We start from the raw sequence: 21,900 nt of genomic DNA on the forward strand, positions 1-21,900 counted from the left end.
TTAGAAGGAGGGTGAGAATTTCTCTCTTGATTCATCTTCCATACATAGCTGTCTCTCATCACTCCACAAGGAAATCAATCTGATGACTGAATTTATGATGGCCAAAGAGAATTCTATCTAGATCAAATTAACATAGGAAACTGATCGCACCTCATTGTAAAACTTCAAAAAAAAAAAAAAATGTGTTAACCTAATACGTTGGTGCTGAATTGGTATCGTTTGGAACAAAAATAAAAACTGCCTCAGTCTAGAAAAATTTTTCTTTCATTAACTGAGGGCATAATAGATGCAATTAGTGCAGTATCAGAACAGATATTGCACTTTGTCTCTAGCCGAAAGGTAGAGGAATATATTTTAGGTGTGCATAAGTGATTGTTTAACCAACTTTTTTTTTTTTTTTTTTTTACTAAGAGTTACTATTATCAAGGTCCAAAGGCCACTCGAGTAGGTTAAAGGTAAAACGAGTGTCAAGCGGGTGGTGAGACAACACTGTGATGATTGGTAATAATGATGGTGGTTGGGTAAGAACTTATGGATCAAGTAAAGAATAGATACCCTGTAGCAGAAGATGACGACTAGCAACGACCGGCGCATATTTCAAGTGACCCCAGTGATTCGACCTTGGCATTGGCACAAGCACATGGCATTGGTTGTTTGTAAACGTGTCAAATAGCAGACATGGTCGAATATTCGCAAGCAAGACTTTTTTAAAATATATTAACAAAACTTTTGAATAAATGGGTGCCTTTCTGAGTGCGTTTTTAATATATTTACAGAACTTTTTCATAAAACCTAGAATAATAATTATAATAAAATAAATAAAAACATTCAAGCCAAACTTATTAATGGCAGAAACAAATATAAAGTAATTGACTTGTTCGGATTTTTGCGACCAAGATTGATTTTTATCTACAGTGTTTTTTCTTTTTCTGTGTGCGTTTTTAATACAATTCAATTTAATTATTCTTTAAAACATTTGCTAAAAAGAACGCAAGCACACACACCATTCAAGCAAGAGAGACAATTAATTTCTAGTCAGTACACATAACCGAAACAGAAAAGAGAACTTTTCCCAAAATAAAAAAAATAAAATATATATATATATATATATATATATATACACACACACACACACGTATAACATTTCTCTTTGTCTCTCGGCCAAAAACGTAAGTACCCTTTAAAAAGATTCGTTAAACTTCATACACATACACACACACTCACAAAAAAAATAAATAAAAATAAAAATAAATTTAATAAAATACACACACACACACATGTTAACTCTTTTACCACTTCCTTTCCTTTTAAAAGTATATTTTTCTATTTTTATTGTAAAATCTTTTCTCCTTTTCATCTCTTAAGTATTTTCTCTCCTATTTTTGTATTGTGTTAAATATTTCCCCTTTTTTCCCCACGTGGTCCTTCGATAATGTCCTATCTGTATTTCAGATAATTGATTTTTTTTGGTCTGTTGTCGCTTTCTTCATATATATATATATATATATATATATATATATATATATATATATATATACACAAAATAGTTGCTGCGGGCCTTTGCAATGATGTCACAACCTAACGACATCACAATCCGACCACTCGTGGATATGGCTATTTTAAAAGCCATTGAGAGCCTCACTCACGAGATAAAAACACTTGGCAAGCTGGAGCTGCAGGCGCCGACTCTGGACACTTACCTTCACACCACTACCGCCACTCAAGCAAGCTGAAACTGTGCTTTTATCACAGTCGTTTTGGCATGGAGGTGCTGAAATGCAAAAGCTCTTTTCGTACATGAACCAGGGAAACTAAGGTCTGGGAAGCTGAGCATGGCAAGCTCTCCACGGGATATTTACAACAACCATGCCTACTTTATCACAGACTCCCTATCCCAAGCACGTTACTTGGTTGATACTGGAGCTGCTTGCAGTATTTGACCACTGAAACTTCTCACAGAGAAACCTCCAGTGTCGTCTATCACACTGCAAGCGGTAAATCACTCCCCCATCTCCATGTACGGTCAAATTTCTCGTTCTTTGGACTTGGAATTACAGAAAGACTTTACATGGGTCTTTACTATAGCAAATTTACTCTACCCCATACTAGGCGCGGACTTCCTGCACCACTTCAAACTGATAGTAGATATGCGCAGACATCGGCTGATAGATGCAAATACAGAACTTTCCGTCCCTGGTGTGAAAACAAACACCCCTTCTATCAGCTTAGTATTCATTGCCACTTCCGATAACCCGTATCAGACAATTTTACACTGCTACCCAAGAGTTAACAAATTTAAATTTTGTGGTAAGTGAACCCACGCACACCACAAAACACCACATCGAGACCACAGGTGCTCCTGTTTTCTCACGCCTTCGCAGTCTCCCTGCTGATAAACTTAAGGCAGCAAAGGCAGAATTCAACCATATGCTGCAGATAGGAATAATACGCCCATCATCCAGTCCATGGGCTTCCCCTTTGCATATGGTCCCGAAACGAGACGGAGATTGGCGTCCAACTGGGGACTACCGACGACTCAATGCCTTGACGGTAGCTGATCGTTACCCAATCCCACATAAACTTTGCTTCCTCTCTGCATGGTTGTAAGACCTTCTCCAAACTAGACCTAGTTAAGGCTTACCATCAGATTCCAGTGAATCCGGCCGACATACCCAAGACTGCGATAATGACTCCATTCTGAGCGGTTGAATTCTTAACTATGCTCTTTGGTTTACGAAACGCGGCTAGCACATTTCAGCGCTTCATGGACGAAGTAGTGTGGGACTTGGACTTCGCCTATAACTATATAGATGACATTCTCATGTCACTCACCTCCGCCTACTATTCGAACGGTTTCAGAAATACCAGGTGAGGATTAACGCTGGTAAATGTGTTTTCGGTGTGTCATCACTAGCTTTCCTGGGCCACATTATCAGCCCAGATGGTATATCTCCGTTACCGGAAAAGGTCTACAAGACCTACAACCACCCACTTCACTTCGCCAACTAAGGCATTTCTTTAGTCTGTTAAACTATTACAGATGCTTTATCCCAGACTGTGCGGATCTCCTACCAACAATCAGGGGTGTGGCACATTGATCCTTTCTCTCCCCGGAAGGAAATCGGACAGCTTCCGGTTTGGAGGAAAATAACTCTTTCTTACTGAGAGAGACGCCAAACAGAACGGATCCTCTTTCTTCACTCTCTCTCCACCTCTGTGTTATTTCATCCGGTATCAACGATTCCCACTGAGAATAACTACCACGACAGCACCAGAGTCCAGCTTTTACCCAGGGATAATATCTCCCTGTGAACATTCGCCTAAATAAACCTTTTTTGTTTGTTACTTTATTGAAGTTGTTGCATTCACCATTTCAGAAGCTTGTGTTGAATTTATTATTTTATTAGGTTGTGCCTTAAAAGCATCAAAACCCTAAAAAACGCACTCAGAAAGGCACTCATTTATTTAAATGTCTTATTTAAATATTTTCGTTTTGTTACTTACTTAAAAACAATGCTTTGTAAACATATATTTTTCTTTTAAATCGACAAAAGTTTTGTAAATATATTTTTTTTAAATCTTGCTTGCGAATATTCGACCATGTCTGCTATTTGATGCGTTTACAAACAAACAACGCCATGTGCTTGTGCCAATGTCAAGGTCGAATCACCGGTGTAACTTGAAATGTGCACTGGTTGTCGTTAGTCGTCGTCTTCTGCTACAGGGTATCTGTTCTTTACTTGATTCGAATTTATTTACATTAAACTTGAAAACAACCATGTTGCGTTAGCTGGGAAGCAGTCCAGCAATATTGTGTTCTACAAGCAGTCAGTTCTAGGACAGAAACTTTGCTCATCGAAGTTTTGTTTAATTTTAGGTAGAGAAAGAGAGGGAAACTATTGACAGTGACTGTAGCTAGACAAATTTATGTTGTGAAGGTTTTACCGAGGGTGGAAACTATAGATTGAAGCTTGGTCAAACACCTAACCTGAAAATAATGATACAATAGAGAAAGACTAGCACTCTTTCTTCTGTAGTGTGATCGTCATAATTATTATTAGAATTTTATCAACATTTAGATGTACCTATTTGGCACTGCCCAAGATTCAATTATTTTAATTTAATTTTCATTTGTTTTATAAACTTATAGGACAAAAGAAATAACATTTTCATCTTAAGGAGAAACAACTCTTTATATTCTTTAATTAAAAATGAGTTATTCACCTTACTGATTTTTATTTTTTATTTTTTTTTTTTTGCCATAAATGAAAAATGTTTCTATATTACCAGTTATCCAGGTTGGAGTACATTATTTTAAATATTTTTTTGTGAAATGCATTATTTATAGTGCTAATAACATGGTACAACGACAGCAAATGAAAATTGGCTAGTCAGAATCAAATTTTGATAAATCAGCTCAAATACTATTTAGGTCTAACATCTAAAATCTTGCAATTAGATTAAAAAGTTAAAAGCAGGAAGCCGAGTGAAATGTGCATCTAGGATTGTCTTTAATGTTAATTCCCTTTCCGTTTCACAGTGAAGCAAATTGTTCCCATTTTTCACATCTGGCGTCTGGCTATCATATTCTTACATTCATTTCATGGACACATTTAGCAGGTCAAGAAACATATCCAGGCACTTATGTTTTAGACAACACATGTTGACATTGAGTAACATAAGATCGTCTGGGTCATAACATCAATAAGTCTTGAACCAACTAATAAAACAACTTGTAGGCAAAATTCGACTTAGTTCATCAGCACAGTGTATCACCCTAGAATGAAACTAATTCCAACACTTCTTTAACACTGCGAGTTTTGTAGAACGATTTGTCCTTGACTTCAAAATACGCCTCAGCGTCAGATATCATTTTTCTATTGGAGCTAAATCTCTTTAGAACATTCTTTTCAGATCAGCAAACAGTCAGTAGTCATTGGAGAGATCTGGAGAATAGGGTAGACGCAGAAGCAATTTGAAGTGTAGTTATATGTAGTTTTGTCATTGTTGTGATCAACTTGGACACTTTTGTGCATTTTCTTGATTAAGGAGTACTTTTTCTTCTTCATTTATGGCCATTTCTTTGATGATTTCTTCCTTCAAACATGCCAACACAATATTCACTATTGATGATTCTTCCTTTCTCAAAGCAATTGATGAAAAAAATAATGTATGTAAAAGAGTGTGAACCCACGTATGCAAATGCCGAGCCGCGTGCAAAGTACATCCCAGTGGGGAAAAGGAAAAAGACTATAAAAAGAACATGTTCACGGGCAGACGAGGACATTCGAGAGGACAGACATCAGAGAGAAGGAGCATGATCACATTTTATTTGTGAAAGTATCTGGAAATAAATGTCGTTACCATAACAAGGAGTTGAGATTATTTGTCTTATGTTCCTTGTGACGTACTCTGCTACAACGTGTTGGGTCCCAGATGTCTACAAAGGATACCCCCTGTACGGGCAGCTGCATGTGTAATTGTGAGGCAAGAGTTGTGCAATCCACAACTACACCTCTCCTGAATCAGCACTGTTTGGGTCCAGTGGCAAGGAGAAGTCCAGAACGACGGGAAACAATGCAGAGATAAGCGGAGAGCACATACAGCATTTGGAAGTTCGAAATGGTCACCCATTTAGTACTGAACAGCTTCAACGTTGCTTAACTTCAGTGATCCAATGGGAACCGGCGTATCGACGTGATTATGCCATACAGATGTTAACGTGTGTGTGTGTGTGTGTAAACGTATACCAAGTTACACAGAGAGCAAGCCACTCGGCCAACTGCTGATTTGACTTAGGAGTTAAGTGGTGGATTCATGTTTCATCCATTGTCACATATTGTTGAAAAAACAAAACAAAAACTGTTAAAACAGTTGCAAACAACGTTTTGAATTATTGACGCATTCTTATTTTAAATTAACTGTGAGCAAATGCAGCACCTACTTCCAGACAAATATCTGTACAAATTGTTGAATACACTGCCCTCCGATATCTTCAACTCCTCTACTCTTTCATACATCTTCAATTTACGATAGGTCAAAACATATTTATGAAGCTTTTTATGTTTTTTTGGGGGGTGACAGACGCCAAATTTGGAAGACCTCAGCGTTAAGCATCATTTGTATCTCTACCATCACATTTAAAGTCAGCATATCATCTCTTCTCCTTTGTTTCTGATAAAACAGAGTCTAAATAACACCTATTGTTATTTACCCCCTCTGCAGGAGGTTAGCCACAAGGTCAAGTGTTGGTTTGATGAAAGTATTCCCGTGAAACAAGCTGGATTCAAACTTAACACGCACAGGTTTTCCATCCGTGTCACTTAGCCACCACCACATCTTTTGCTTGAACAGTATATTTTCTATCAGAAAACGATGTTTATCAATCTACAAAATTCATATTTTTTCATGGTTTTGAAAATTTTCAACAGTAGTTTCACTTGAACAACTAATTTGTAAACTAAAATTCGATTTGGCTCACATTTTGAGATGTGCCATTTTAATTATAATTTTTATACTACTGTTCTTATCTTGAGTGTTATTTTCTCAACATTTTGCCTGATGCAACCACCAACTTCCTTTAGGTGTACCTTATCAAAGTCTGGAATCTCGATGGAATTTAAAATGAAGCCTTTTATTTAATCCATGAATGCATAATCCATAATAGCATGCTTTTGTTCTGTCGGCTATAAATAATTAGAAGTCTTTGGGAATTTGCAGTTGTATTCTTAGTATTACCACGGCTACCAAGAGAGAATAGGTCAATTAACATGACAGCGTGACATCATTACCAGATCAACATGTAGGTAAAGAAAGTTTCTGGTGTTCAACCACATGGCCATAAAAATATTTTTTGTTGCCTGAGATTGTGCATGTTTTTTATTCTCCTTAAGAGAAAAAAAAAACAATTCTCCATTTGAATAATTATATAATTGCAATTATAATAATTGCACAGTGGGATAATTTTAATCTAACAAAATATAACAGTAAGTGCATTGTTTTTTTAATTTTATATCTATCGAAGGAAGTCGAACATTTTATTTATTTTTTTAAACTGCAAAACAAACGATTTTTATATGAGAATATTTTTCAGTCCGTTCTTTTAATAAGAAATAAAACTTTTCATTAAGTATTTCCAAATATTTTAAAGTTAGAAGCATTTTCACAACAGTTTTTTTTTGTTGTTGTTTTGTTTAAACATAAGATCGATGAATTCAATATTTTAGCACCGGGCGGAATTTATTTCTTTGAAATATTTAAAACTTAAAAGTTTTTGTTTGTTTGTTTTATAACATTTTATCTGGGGGACTTTCTAAAAATTCAATGAAAAATAAAGAAGGTACCATAAAATTTAACTTGAGAATCCTATCTAAAATATAGCATGGTGCATACACTGCACAAGCACCATTATTATTATTATTATTATTATTACACCAACAACAATAATAAAAAAAGGTACTTCACGGGGAATGTGGACCCTGCATAAACGATTTTTAATTTAATGGTTGCTCCCTAAAAAGCGTATACGCAAAAGGTTTTCATTGGTTTATTTAATCACAAAAATTTTTTTGAAGGTACTATTTGAGGAAAAAAAAAAAAGGTTAAAAGTATTATTTGAATATGTATGAAAAAATAAATGTAACAAAAATAAAAATATTAGTGTGGAAAATATAATATAATAATAAAAATAAAAGAAAATGAAAAAAGAAAAACAAGCACAAAATAAAAGTATGAATCAAATTTAATTAAAGAAATTTAAAAAATTACAAAATATAAAATACACGCTCGATTACAAAAAACGTGTATGAGATATATGCGAAGTGAAAGAAAACCTTAGGGAGCAGCCATTAAATTTAAACCCGTTTACGCAGGGTCCACGTTCCTCGTGAAGTACCAAAAAACACTGTAGATGACATCGATTGGTGCCACACCAATTAGTTCTGAAGGGTCAGAAAGTATGGAAAATCCGAGGTGGGAGAGTATAACCAGATCTCCACTAGAAGTGTGCAATTCAAATCTGGTTCCTTGGGGGAGGGGGATTTTGTCACCCAAACCCCAGGAAACACCAATGTCCGATGCCAACAAGAAATCAATGGCAAACGGCTGTTGTAATAATGTGCAGTCATCTGCACAAGTGGTCAAGAGGTGAAGAGCACTGGAAATCTGGGGAGACTTGTTGTCACTCGGTCTCCAGTGAATACCACAGGCTACTGCTAGTGAGCGATCACTGATGATGGCCTGTGAGACAACTCCTAGTGAGTGAAATAATAATGTCCCCTCCCAAATTCACCACAACCCTGATTTAATATCGTAAATGTTTACTATATTTTCTTAGTTTTTAGGATTTTGTAGGATTCCTACCCATGTAATTAATGAAAATACATTTTGATGAAAAACATGGGAAAAAAATGGACATAGAAGAACAGAAAACGAAAACTTTAAAATGTAATTTCTGTATTAAAAGTAATAGTTATTTAAATATTTCAACATATAATCTTGTGGGGAAAATCCAGCTCCCCAATAAGGGGCACTCTGGATAGAAACAAAAATAAAAATTGTCTCAATCACGAAGGATTTCTCCTACACTGGCCGAGGACAGAAAAGGTGAATTGTAGCATCAGAACAGATACTACACTGTGATCTTATCCTGAAGGCCAAGAATTGATTGTGTTTTATGTTTCTTTAATTGTTTGTTCCCTAAATTCATAATTCAGTTTTATCAGTATTAGATTGTATATTGCTTTAAAATTACGTAATTTTACATTTTATACTGAATAAAGTTCAATTTCATTATTAATTGAATTGGCTTCCTTTCTTTTCTTTTTTAACGTTTTAATGCTCGTTTTAAAAATGACCTCATATAGTATCGACAGTGACAGTCTGACTAATTTTACCTACATTGTACACAGGCATTTTTTAGTTAACAGGCCTTCTATATCTCAGTGGTCGTGGTATTACTCACATTGGAAATTAAACCGTCAACCCCTAGAAGAGATTCAGTTAGAATTGAATTTTACATAGAACTTTATCCATTATGCCATACGTCCTTGTGGTTAATTCAAGTATGAATTTTTGGTTCCCCAACAAAAGGAGGGTGGACCTGTAAATTCACCCTTGTCCGTTTGTCTTGGTAAGATTTTTCTATTGTTTTTTGAAGGGGGGGGCTGGAATTCTACTCATCTAGCTGAAAACATATATAAAAAAAAAAAATTTTTTAAAAATGTATTATAAAAAAATGAATTAAATATTTTTCATTTTAAGATGGGGCATCACTTCCTGATATTGAAATATGAATATACGAGATATGAAAAATCTTACCAAAGATGTATCTACAAATGTGACCAGTATATGTATGTAAATGAAACGTTTTAGATTCAGACCCATAATATTTTATGCTCTGACAAAGAATGTAAGCAAACATATGTTTATTCATGACAGTTAATGCCTTTTATCAATAACTAGGCATTGGAATTTTTAAAAATTTTGCACAAACATTAAACATGATATAAGTAAAAGAGTAACAGAACAGATTTTCCGAGAAAACTCCGGTTTCCTTTCCAGGGGTACCTTTCGGGTTAAAATGGCTAAAATTGACACTTGTGCTTATTAAAAAACATTGATGCCTCGGATTTTTATAAAACTTTCTGAAAAGTTGTAACTAACTGATTTCTATATAATTTTGTTTGTCTATACGTCGCGATAACTCTTGGGTGTGCCCTAGGGGCTCTTCTAGGGCTAATAAAAACACTCCATTTTTGGGACTATTTTACCATATTTGTCCAAAATTTTCTGTGTATTTCTATTTAGCAGTTTTGCATGGTGCTGAACTTAAATTTAAATATGTTAAGGCCTTGGGAACTTTTGGGGCTAAATGGGGATGGGTTGGGGGTGTCAAATGATGGACTTAGTCATTTCTTTTTTTGCATGGTGCAGAACTCAAATTTACATATGTTAAGGCCTAAAGCTGCCCCATTTTTTTCATTTTCACCTGGGGACTTTTGAGGCTAAATTAAAGGGGGGGGGGAGCAATACTGAACTTAGTCATTTTTTTCATGCCTCATTCACTGTGCATTCACGGGGGACCATGCATGCTTCACTTGTTTGAGCCCTAAACCTATTCTTGCTTTTAGATGTAGAATCTTACTACTTATCACCTAAGATTACTGTTTATTATTACATATGTAAGAGAATTTGAATGTCTACGAGACACTGTCATCGAGTGTACAAGGTCTTTCTGCACAGGGTTTTGTCAAGACAACCTGACATGCAGATACTTCCCCTTACAAGTAAACCCTAATATTCAAAATAAAATATTTATTTTATAGTATTCGAAGCACAAACAAAATCCCCCTGATATGCCTACCATACAATGGTGAATTATTATCCTGGAGTCCAGTAAAACCAAGAGAAAGATATACTATAACACAGTAACAAAGTGTGAGGAAAATTAATATTCCTAACTTCTTTAAAAAGTTAAGATTATACATTAGAACTGCAACGGAATACTCGAATGTCTATGCATCTTATTAGGTGTTATCCCTGAAGTAAATGAAACAGTAGGGAAATGTTTTATAACATTATCTATTATTTATAATTAACTAGCGGGGGTACCTGGCGTTTCCCCGGGTGTTTGGAGGTGTATGTGCTGTTAAATAAAAAAGAAACTGGGGTAGGTGGGGTAGGATCGAATCCGAAGCCCTGAGGCGAAGTTTGAAAATAAAATCGGCCAGCCAGAATGAGTTACTGAAAGATGTTTGAATTTATTTAAGTAAGAACCAAATTGACATGTGCGCGCACGGAAGTCGTCGAGCGTTACGACGACGACAACATAGAGGTCAATGACCAGGTTTGTTTGTTATAAGCAAAGTAAAAAAAGAAAACGTTAAAACTTAAGCGGGGGTGGGTAATCAAAACATTGAAAAAAAAACTAACGTAAGGCAAACGAACGATGTTAAATGTAAAAATCGAAAAAAACAGAAAAACGAACATGTGAAAAATGGCTTAAATAAGCCTGTTTCGATATTAAAATTTAAAAAATCGGTGGGTACCCGGGTGTTTTTGGGTGTGTGGTCGGGGTTGGATAAGCGAAGTAAAAAAAAAAAAAAAACAGAAAAACGGAACGTTACGTGAAAAATGGCTTAAATAACACTGGTTCAATATTTAAGTTTAAAAAATCGAAAAAAAAAAAAAAAAAAAAAAAAAAAGAAGACATCTCACACCACGATTCAAACCCAAAACGTTTAGATAACAAACCAACGCGCTAACCAACTGAGCTAACGCGACGTACATGAAATTTAGTCAGTTCTTCAAGTATTTAAAGTAAATTAGGTCATGACGTCATCTGACGCATGCGTAGAACCGGTCGTAGTTACGAGAGAACCGTTTTTGTTGAACACCCCCCCTGTCAAAAATTGTTGATTTCGGGGTGAAAAAAAATGAACGTTTTTGGCTAATTTTTCGACATTTTTCGTACGAAGGATGGAGCTTCAATATGATACAGAGTTTGTGAATTTTCGTCGTGTCTGCTTCTTCTGACAAGAATCTAGATATTTTAACCTCAAACCATTTTTGCAAACGGCTAACAACCTACGTTTATTGCTGGGAAGTCATAAGGTTGATGATCTCTGTCTCGATCTGCCAAGTAGGATTGAAATTATTGGAATCTTTTCAATTAAGGATGGATTTTATGGAGAAATTCTGTAAAGTTTGGTAAAATGATTATCTCCTTCCCTCAAGAGAAAAGGAACAGAAATATGATAAGTCATTATACTTAGAAAATATCAGTTGGTGATATTGTTTGCTGAAGTTGCCAAACCTGATTAGACCATTCTAGAATCTTGGTAGAGAATGACACCATTTGAATTTTGCCAAGCAGATCCATCCAGCCATTACCATCCAAGATGGAATAATTCTAATTATTATAGCCTGAACTTAGATGGAATTCTGCCTTTTTTATATTTGTCACAATCTCTTCAAAGTGAGCGATATTAAATTTCAAGTTTAACCCATCCATAAACAATGCATCAAATGAAAAGGGCTTTTGAGACCCCAATTTTAAGGACACTTTGAATTGACGAAGATCAATATTTTTTGTACCTATAAATGTACTTATGGGCATAACAATTGGTTCCAAGTGTATACCCTCTCAAGAACCCAATTTTTTGTACACAGCACTGGAAAAGAACAAACAACAATTCAAATGTATTCGGGATCTCCCTTTTCCCTTTACTGATACATGCAGCATAGAGCTAATACATTTGTCGTGGGCCAACGATCATGAAGTCTTCCTCATGAAAGATTGAGTAGAATTTTATCACATCACCAAAACATGCAATCGACTCCACAAGTAACGCACAGGTAGGGAAATCCCCTTATCCTCAGGAAATTTACTACTTTGTATAAATCCAAGCAGTTTTTTTTTTTTTTTTTTTTAACAGATCGAGCTCTGCAGTCTTGAACTGAAAGATTTGAATGTAGAGCAATCTTTTGTTCTGTGTTCTATTTTATAGCACAATTTACATGATTTATTGTTATTTCCAGAAAGGGTGACATTGTTTGGGAAAATTTGCTTCCTTTGTGGTAAGGATTCCCTAAAAGTCTTCTTGTCCCCACCTTACCGTTTATCAGTTTGGTTGGTTGGTTGGTTGTTTTTGTTTTACGGCATCTCAACCCTTTTCGGGTTATTTAATGCCGAATCCAAAGATTTTGAAGAAAAATTGTTTTAATAGAATATATTTGTTGTTTTCACGTCAGTTTCTATTTAACCCATAGTTGGGACCCTAACAGGTACTACCACTCCGGGTCAGAGTGGACCTGGGAGCAATGGTAATTAAAGGGTGGCTCCACACTCCCCAAAGCCCACAAGCTGGGGCCTCACCACTGGATATAGTTTAAGGTCATATCCAGGACCCCCATTGAGGGACTTTTACCCTCTGCAGGGGGGGGGGCAGTCGGCGTATTCTAATGCCACACCGACAGGGCCACCGTTTATCAGATAAAATGGCACACATTTTTGACATCTGATTTTCCCGCTCTTTTGGGAAATCTGCAGCCATATTAAATTCAACAATCTACAGAACATTCTCAACTATCACTCTAAATAAAAAATAAAAAAAAAGAAAATCACCATTGGAGGAGTGATCAAGTTCGGTAAAATCAGCTTTGACTTGTTCAATATGTCTCAATTGCTCAAGGTTTGTGAATGGGTCAGTACAATGAAGAATTTCTTCATATTCAATATTTTATCTCTTATGCCGTTGGGATTTAAAAAATTTTCCTTGAGGACATCCAAAGCTCTTTCGACTTCCAACTTCACCTTAGATTTTTTAACATGCTGTTCTCTTATTTCATGGTTTAAAACCTGCCCTTAAATTTAGCAATATTCTCTTGTACACCCTGTACAAACATCAAATCTTTCTGGCAAGTTGCAATTCGCTCATCTACCATACATTTAGCCAATATCTGATATATGAGAGCTTCTGTCTCATAACCATCTTTTAATGTCAGATACATAAGCACTTATTACCGATGGAGACATATCAGCCATGTTCAATTTCGCAACAGTTGTTTGGATTCAAAGTTTCTTTGCCTTCAACATCCCTTCTAGGTGCTTTCAAGATTGGTTGGTTGTTTTACGGCATATCAACCCTTTTCGGGTTATTTAATGCCGAATCCAAAGATTTTGAAGAAAAAATTTTTAATAGAATATATTTGTTGTTTTCAAGTCGGTTTCTATTTAACCCATAGTTGGAGCCCTAACAGGTACTACCACTGTGGGTCAGAGTGGACCTGGGAGCAATGGTAATTAAAGGGTGGCTCCACACTCCCCAAAACCCACAAGCTGGGGCCTCACCACTGGATATAGTTTAAGATCATATCCAGGGCCCCCATTGAGGGACTTTTACCCTCTGCAGGGGGGGGGGTCAGTCGGTGTATTCTAATGCCCCACCGACAGGGCCTGCTTTCAAGAAGGAGACATTTTGAACTAAACCAGCAGCTTTAATAAGCTTAAGCCAATATTACTTTGTTATAGCATAAGTATAAACAATTCTACTCTGATTAACAAGTACGGACCGATAAGAAAAATATCTGAATTGCATTATAACAAAGTTTAAGAACTCAATAACATAATATAGATATTTAATTTTTTTTTTAAGCAATGTTTTAAATATCAGCCATGTACAACTCCAAAGATTTTTTCTCACATTTTTATTATTCCTCAAACAATTAAACATTTAAATTCAGAGATCAAATGATAAAGTTTATTTTATATATATATATATATATATATATATATATATATCAAAAATGGTAATCTGTAAAAACCTGAAGAAAGTGCTCAATACTATTGCAGAGCAAATATATGAATATGCAAATGCAAACATAAATGCATATATATGCAAATATAAATATATATGCAAATATAAATATATATGCAAATATAAATCAGTAATAAAAAAAAAACATATATTTCTGTAGAAATATATTTACTTATAATATACATCAATCTTTATTTAAAAAAGCTCAAAGTAATTAGAGAGCAATATAGAGAATAAATGACAAGTTATATTCCAAAATTCATGATGTTGACCATCTTATAATTTATTCCTTTAATTCAGTTGACTTACACAATTCTTGACAGTATCTGTTTCGTAGCGCAAAATCAACCACTTAATTATCATATCAAACAATGAATCTATTACGCCCTTAACTCATTAGAAGAAATAGCAACAATCAATCCGACAAAAGGAATTGAAGTGTGATTTGTATGATTAAAATCCGAAAATTGGAAAGGATTTTAATCATGTCAAATCACACTTCAATTCCTTTTATCAGATTGATTGTTGCTATTTCTTCTGATGAGTTAAGGGCGTAATAGATTCATTGTTTGATATGATAATTAAGTGGTTGATTTTGCGCTACGAAACAGATACTGTCAAGAATTGTATAAGTCAACTGAATTAAAGGAATAAATTATAAGATGGTCAACATCATGAATTTTGGAATATAACTTTTTGTCATTTATTCTCTATATTGCTCTCTCATATATATATATATATATATATATATATTGATTCCAAATCAATTACTGGGACAGATAGAGGATGAATTTAATTGCTTTTGCTAAATCTCAGAATAAACACTTATGCATAAATCATGCAATAAGCTCGCTTAAGCAAAGTCGAAGAAATAACTTCTCTCTTTTCATCATAATTACTCTGGCCCTCATATGGCCCTAATTGAAATGAATGGTTTTTGTCTTGGGGAAGCACCATATCTTGATAAGCATCTGGGACTGACCTTCACTCCTGATCTGAAATGGGACACATACATCAAATCTGTTGGGAAAATGGTTGGATCACTCTACCACTCCAATCCTCTATCTGTTTAAGAGTCAAGTATGTCCTAAAATGGAGTACTGTTGCCACATCTGGGCAGGAGCTGCTCAGCACGCCCTATCTTGCTTTGATAGAGTTCAAAACCGGCTTCAAAACCCAGTAGGTAATGCCCTTTGATCTTCCCTGCAACTTCTTTCTCACAGAACAGATGTTACAAACCTGTCTCTGCTCTATCATTATTTTCAAGGCAAATGCTCGTCTGAGCTTCAATCTATAGCCAAACTTTCACAAAAACACACGATTAGCTACAACCACTATCAACAATGTCCCCCATTTTCTATCTGTGTCTAAATCTAAATGCAGAGTCCATGAACAAAGCTTCTTTCCTAGAACTGCTCACTTGTAAAACATTGTTCCACTGGCCTGCTTCCTGGCTGATTACAATATGGTAACCTTCATGTTAAATATAAACAAGTTTTTGTTGAACAGTCACGTTAAATAATCCAAATTTTACTCGAATACACTATTACTACATTAATACACAATTACTACATTACCACCTTACATTCATTAACTCTTATCCTCGGGCCTTGATAAGTGGTGACAACCTTTAAAAAAAAAAAAAAAAAAAAAAAAAAAAAAAAACTCCACTTATGCAATAAATAAGCAGAATGAACGCTTATAACCGCTTATGCAATAAGCAAGCTTCAGCAAAATCAAAGAAATAACTTTGCTTATGCAATAAATCTCTATGTGAAGAAAATTCACACAAGAGATAGATCCTAAAGCAGGGTTTCCCAAAGTGGATTCCACAGAGACCTTGGGCTCCATAAGTGAGTCTGAGGAGCTCCGGACTAAATGCTTTATATGGAAAATGACTGCAGACATTTAATTATTGATCTTTTTTTATTGGAAAGAGATGATACATAACTATAGGTGTTAAGAGTTTCAGGATGGTTCATGAAAAAGTAAATAAAAAAATAAACAAAAAATGCAACAATTTTTGATTAATCAAAAACAAAAAAAAATATAGTAAAATCACGAACACGAACAACTAATGAACAAGTACAAGTTAAAATTTGAAATTAATGCTTTTCATATTTATTTTAGCAACCATCTTGTTAGTGCTCTGTGAAAAACCTTTGCCCTGCCCATTGGATCCATGGTGTCCTGAAGTTTGGGAAACCCTGCCCTAAAGGACACGAAATTCGTAACGCTAAGACGCTTACCTTGAATGGATTTCTCGATTCTGTCGGTGTTTGCATAAGCAATGCACTTTGCATGCCGATTGAGGTAGTAGAGGCCTTCTCCAAGTAGGTCATCCTTCTTGACTGAGAAAAATCAAGAATTTAGGAGAATAGAGATTATTCTTATTATCGTATTATTTGAAAAGTTCTTATTAAGATTTATGACAGGAATTGTGACGAATATCTGATTTCTTTTACAAGTTCCCAACTGGGAATTAATTCAAACTCCCCACAATAAGGATTCAGCCACAGAAAGCAGGACTCTCTGAAATTGTTTTCTACCAGAATAAAGCAGGAATAACTCCCATGAAATGAAGACAATTAAATTACATCCATTCAGTTTAATGACAAATTGGAAACTAATTTCTTGCACATCAAATTTGGCACCTCTTGTGATAATCACATTTGAATAAACAAAGAGAAAAAAAAGAAAACATTCAATACAACTCCTGAAATGCAATAGCTGAAGTGCCCTAGGTATTTGCGAATTCCAACACTGTCTCTAGCAAACTACTCTGTTAATTTTTGGTCTACAGACTTGAAGCCTGATATTTAGGGGATTTGGACTTGTGGAACATGTTTGATTTGGGGTTTTAGCTCGTACAAATAGCTGCTAAGGGTCAAAATACAAAAAAATTATAACTTGGCAGGCATAAGTCGACTAAACATTATTTCTATGCATGCACAAATATACATTTCAACTTTGAACAATGTTATTTTTTAAAGTTTTTATGCGTATGAACTTAGCTCAGACAGTAATAAATAAGGCTGGAGAGGTTCATGCTTTGGTTTCAATTCTAGCTAATGGCACCAAAGTCATATTAAAAAAATAATAATAAAAAAAAACTTCAAATCATTGCTATATATTGGATACAATATAATAACCAATAGAAACTGGCCTTATAATAAAATATACGAAATCTGTATAATTTAAAATATTGTATTTAAGCATATTTTACGCCTGAGCAACACTGGGCGATTTGATTATATATATTATTAAAAGGTAAACAGTTACATTTGATGGCTACAAATGTAACTGTTTACCTTTTAATAAATAATAAAAAAATATTTTGCTCTTGTTATCGTGCACTATTTAACAGGCTCATTGAGTTTATTAGTTTCTACTTCTGAATATCTCAAGCTTGGAGATATATATATATCTCCAAGCTTGAGATATCAAAACATCGTTAATTCATTACCCACATAGCATCAGCTGCATAGTGTAATGGTGAGAAACCTTGACTGTCATTTGGGTGGTCGGGTTTCGATCCTGACTTAAGGCAGTTGCCTGTCTAGCCGCAATGATAAGCTGTGAAACAGTGAAGTATATGGATGACTAATATATATATATATATATATATATATATATACATATATATATATACTAGCATGGGTACCCGGCGTTGCCCGGGTATTTGGAGGTGTATGTTGAGCAAAAAAAAAAAAAAAAAAAAGCGGTAAATTTTTTTCATTTTAACCCCTATTATGACCCCTTAAAATTTTTTATTTTTGGTTCAAATCAAGTTATTAAGTTAGATTCATGTCCAAGGAACGCATATCTAAAATTTCAAGTGATTAGACCAAAAATTGTCGGAGGAGTTTGGTAGAGTTCTCAAAGGTCAAATCGTTGAACTTTGACCCCCTTAATCGCCAAATTTCTGTCTGAAAACCGATCACATCGATTTTCCCAAATCTCAGTACCCTGTATATCAAATTTCGAGTCTGTAGACCAAAAATTGACAGAGTTATTGCATAGGGAAATGTACACAGACACACACACAGATACTTTCACTTTTATAGATATACTAGCATGGGTGCCCGGCGTTGCCCGGGTGTTTTGAGGTGTATGCCGAGCAAAAAAAAAAAAAAAAAAAGGTAAATTTTTTTAACTTTGACCCCTATTATGACCCCTTAAAATTTATTGTTTAGGGTTCAAATAAAGTTATTAAGTTAGATCCATGTCCAAGGAATCTATATCTAAAATTTCATGTGTTTAGACCCAAAATTGTAGGAGGAGTTTGGTAGAGTTCTCAAAGGTCAAATCGTTGAACTTTGACCCCCTTAATCACCAAATTTCTGTCCGAAAACCCTTCACATCGATTTTCTCAAATCTCAGTACCCTGTATATCAAATTTCGAATCTGTAGGCTTAAAATTGAGAGTTATTGCGTAGGGAAATGTACACAGACACACACAGACACTTTCACTTATATATATATATAGATAGATAGATAAGATAGATAGATAGCAACTCGCTACAAATATTAAGTGATTATACAAGCAACATTTTGGTTCCGCGTACATCCATGATTTACACAGACACACGCTCGCACGCAAATAAACGATCATTTATTCATTTCAATTTTGCCCACGCATTTTGCAAAGGAATGTGTTTTGTCAGCAATGACACAATTTTAAAAACGCCCACACACTTTTCTCAAAACAACCAAAGTAAAAATAACATATTTTTGGCGGACGTAGTTGAAAGCACCATCACGTAACACAAACAACCAATGAGAAAATTAAGATTATCTTTTTAACGATTTTCCAAAAGCAAAAATATCAGCAGGAGCTATCGCATATTGGAGCCGGTTTGGATCTATAAAAAGGGCATTTTGCGTCCAAACGAGTCAGTCGACCACAAGTCAGCATGCTGTAACATCATCATCGACTCCGTCCGCATGGATGTTAAACGCATGTACGCTCGCCAATTAATTGGTGACGTCCCTTTTCTCTTGACTGCCATCAACCAAGTAATATCCTGTCAAACACGGCCAGCCACCTTGCCTAACAATACAGTGGTATGATTTTCACCAGACCTGGCATACACATGGAATGTCCACACCGATTCGTCAACCTTACGCAGTGACATTTTATTCCTCCTTATCGACATTCTGACTAGTAGGGGGGTACTGTAGCGACTCGCTACAAATATTAAGTGATTGTACAAGCAACATTTTGGCTTCGCGTACATCCGTGGTTTACACACACACACACACACACACACGCGCGCGCTCGCACGCAAATAAACGAACATTTATTCATTTCAATTTTGCCCACACATTTTGCAAAGGAATGTGTTTTGTCAGCAATGGCACAATTTTAAATACACCCACACACTTTTCTCAAAACAACCAAAGTAAAAATAACATATTTTTGGCGGACGTAGTTGAAAGCACCATCACCTGACACAAAACAACCAATGAGAAAATTAAGAAGATTACCTTTTTAATGATTTTACAAAAGCCAAAATATCAGCAGGAGCTATCGCGTTTTGGAGCCGGTTTGGATCTATAAAAAGGGCATTTTGCCGTGGCTACCGTAATATGATGGCCTAGCGACGACTATAATTTAGTCTGGTGACGTCATGAACATTGGTCTGTTGAAATTTGGTCACGTGTCTCATGACTAAACCGGAAGTTGGTTTTGGAGAGTTAAATAAATTTAAACATGCCGTCAAGATGTATAGTTCCAAAATGCCGAGGTAAGTACGAAAATGAACCAAAAGTTACAGTGTTTTCATTTCCCCACAAAAAAAAAGGAAATAATTTACCAGTGGATTAATGCAATAAAAAGAAAAGATTTTACTCCATCTAAATATAGCAGAGTAAGTGTTAAAATGTTTGAGATATTTAAAAAAAAAAAAAAAAAAAAAAAAAAACGCACCTTTTTTTATTTTTATTTATTTATTTTTTTAGAACGTATTTTAAAATAAAAACGTAAGTATGTATATAAAAAATGAATTTTACATTTAATTTAAGTTATGTGCTGAAATAATAAATTATTATTTAGAAACTTATTTAAAATGGGGAGTATGGTAAAAATATTATGTACTTTCACCGAACAATTTAATAAAAGCGATATCGTAAAAACGGAATTCCTTGTTTAAATAATTCTAAATAAGAAAAATCAAGGGTCTACTTCACAAGATTTCCAGCTACGGTATAACTGGAAATGTTTTCTCAATCATTAAATCATTTCTCTCCGATAGGCTCATAAGAGTAGTGGTAGATGGACAAAAATCGGAGGCCTGCAATATAAATGCTGGAGTCCCTCAGGGGTCAATCCTGGGCCCAACTCTCTTCCTGATCTACATCAATGACTTACTTAATCATTCGTTGACATCTATGCTGATGACACGACCATCTACGGCAACACATCAAAGGCTGTAAATGACAAAGTTCTCTCTGATTCTCTCTCCTCTGATCTCGAGCGCGTGGTTCAGTGGGGGAAGATGTGGCTGGTTACCTTTAATGCATCCAAAACCAAACTCCTATCCTTACATCATCAATGCTCTGATCCTCATCTGGCATCAATTGTGATGGATGGCTCTCGTCTGGGTGAGGCCCCGTGTTTTGACAAGCTTCTGGGTTTGACCTTTACTCCTGATCTGAAATGGAACACGTACATCAAGTCTGTTGCCAAGGTCGCTGGAAAGATGGTGGGATTTTTCTACCGCTCCAGAAGATATCTCACTACTGATGCAATTCTCTATCTATATAAAAGCCAAATACGTCCAAGGATGGAATACTGTTGCCATACCTGGGCAGGAGCTGCTAAAAACAGCCTATCCTGCCTTGACAGAGTACAAAATAGACTTCGTGGCTTAGTGGGAGATGCCCTTTTCTCTACCCTGCAACCTCTCTCCCACAGAAGAGACGTTGTGAGCCTATCCTTGTTTTATCGTTATTTCCATGGCAGGTGCTCGTCTGAACTCCAATCTCTGGTCCCCCCTTGCCAATCTTTCACGAAAAACTCCCGTCTAGCTGAATCCACTGTGAAAAATTTCCCCCACTCTATATCTGTGCCTAAATCAAAACGCGGATTCCATGAACAAAGCTTCTTTCTTAGAACTGCACGCCTGTGGAACTCTGTTCCGTCTGCCTGCTTCCCTCCGGATTACAACTTGGATGTCTTCAAGTCCAATGTTAACAAATTCCTAATGAACCGCCCCCTTAATTAAACACTTCATCAAATCTTCACACTAACGTAATGTACTTGCAATAACCCTTATCCCTGAGTGGCTTCCGGGCCTTGATAAGTGGTGATCACTGTGTAAAAAAAAAAAAAAAAGAAATCATTTATCTTTTTAGTTCAATTATTTTACTGTGATATATTTATATCAGCGTGAAATAGATTAAACTTTTTTTTTTTAAGTTTATGACCGTTTTTGTTATCCCAAAAGCTTGATAATTATTTGGCCCTGTAGGTGTCAGAATTTTGGAGAATATACTTCCAAAATAAACTATTAAAATTGTTTTAAAAAATAATAGAAATATTATTTTTTATTTAAAAAAAAAGTGTTTACAAAATGCT

General features: G+C 35.3%; 1 protein-coding gene across 2 annotated transcripts in view; it reads right to left on the minus strand.

The window, feature by feature from the left end:
- LOC145252619 (opioid growth factor receptor-like protein 1) overlaps nucleotides 1–21,900 on the minus strand; it is a 163,260-nt gene that overhangs the window by 122,653 nt on the left and 18,707 nt on the right. Inside the window, exon 2 of one of the 2 annotated variants that reach the window (XM_080112336.1) lies at nucleotides 16,568–16,669. The exons of the other annotated variant lie outside the window; for it this stretch is intronic. Coding sequence (XP_079968462.1) covers nucleotides 16,568–16,669 — 102 coding nt within the window. The remainder of the gene's footprint in view (nucleotides 1–16,567; nucleotides 16,670–21,900) is intronic. 2 annotated transcript variants of the gene reach the window in all.

This window comes from Euprymna scolopes, chromosome 29, assembly GCF_053919585.1.
Source record: "Euprymna scolopes isolate OS-2025 chromosome 29, ASM5391958v1, whole genome shotgun sequence".
NCBI classification, from domain to species: Eukaryota; Metazoa; Mollusca; class Cephalopoda; order Sepiida; family Sepiolidae; genus Euprymna; species Euprymna scolopes.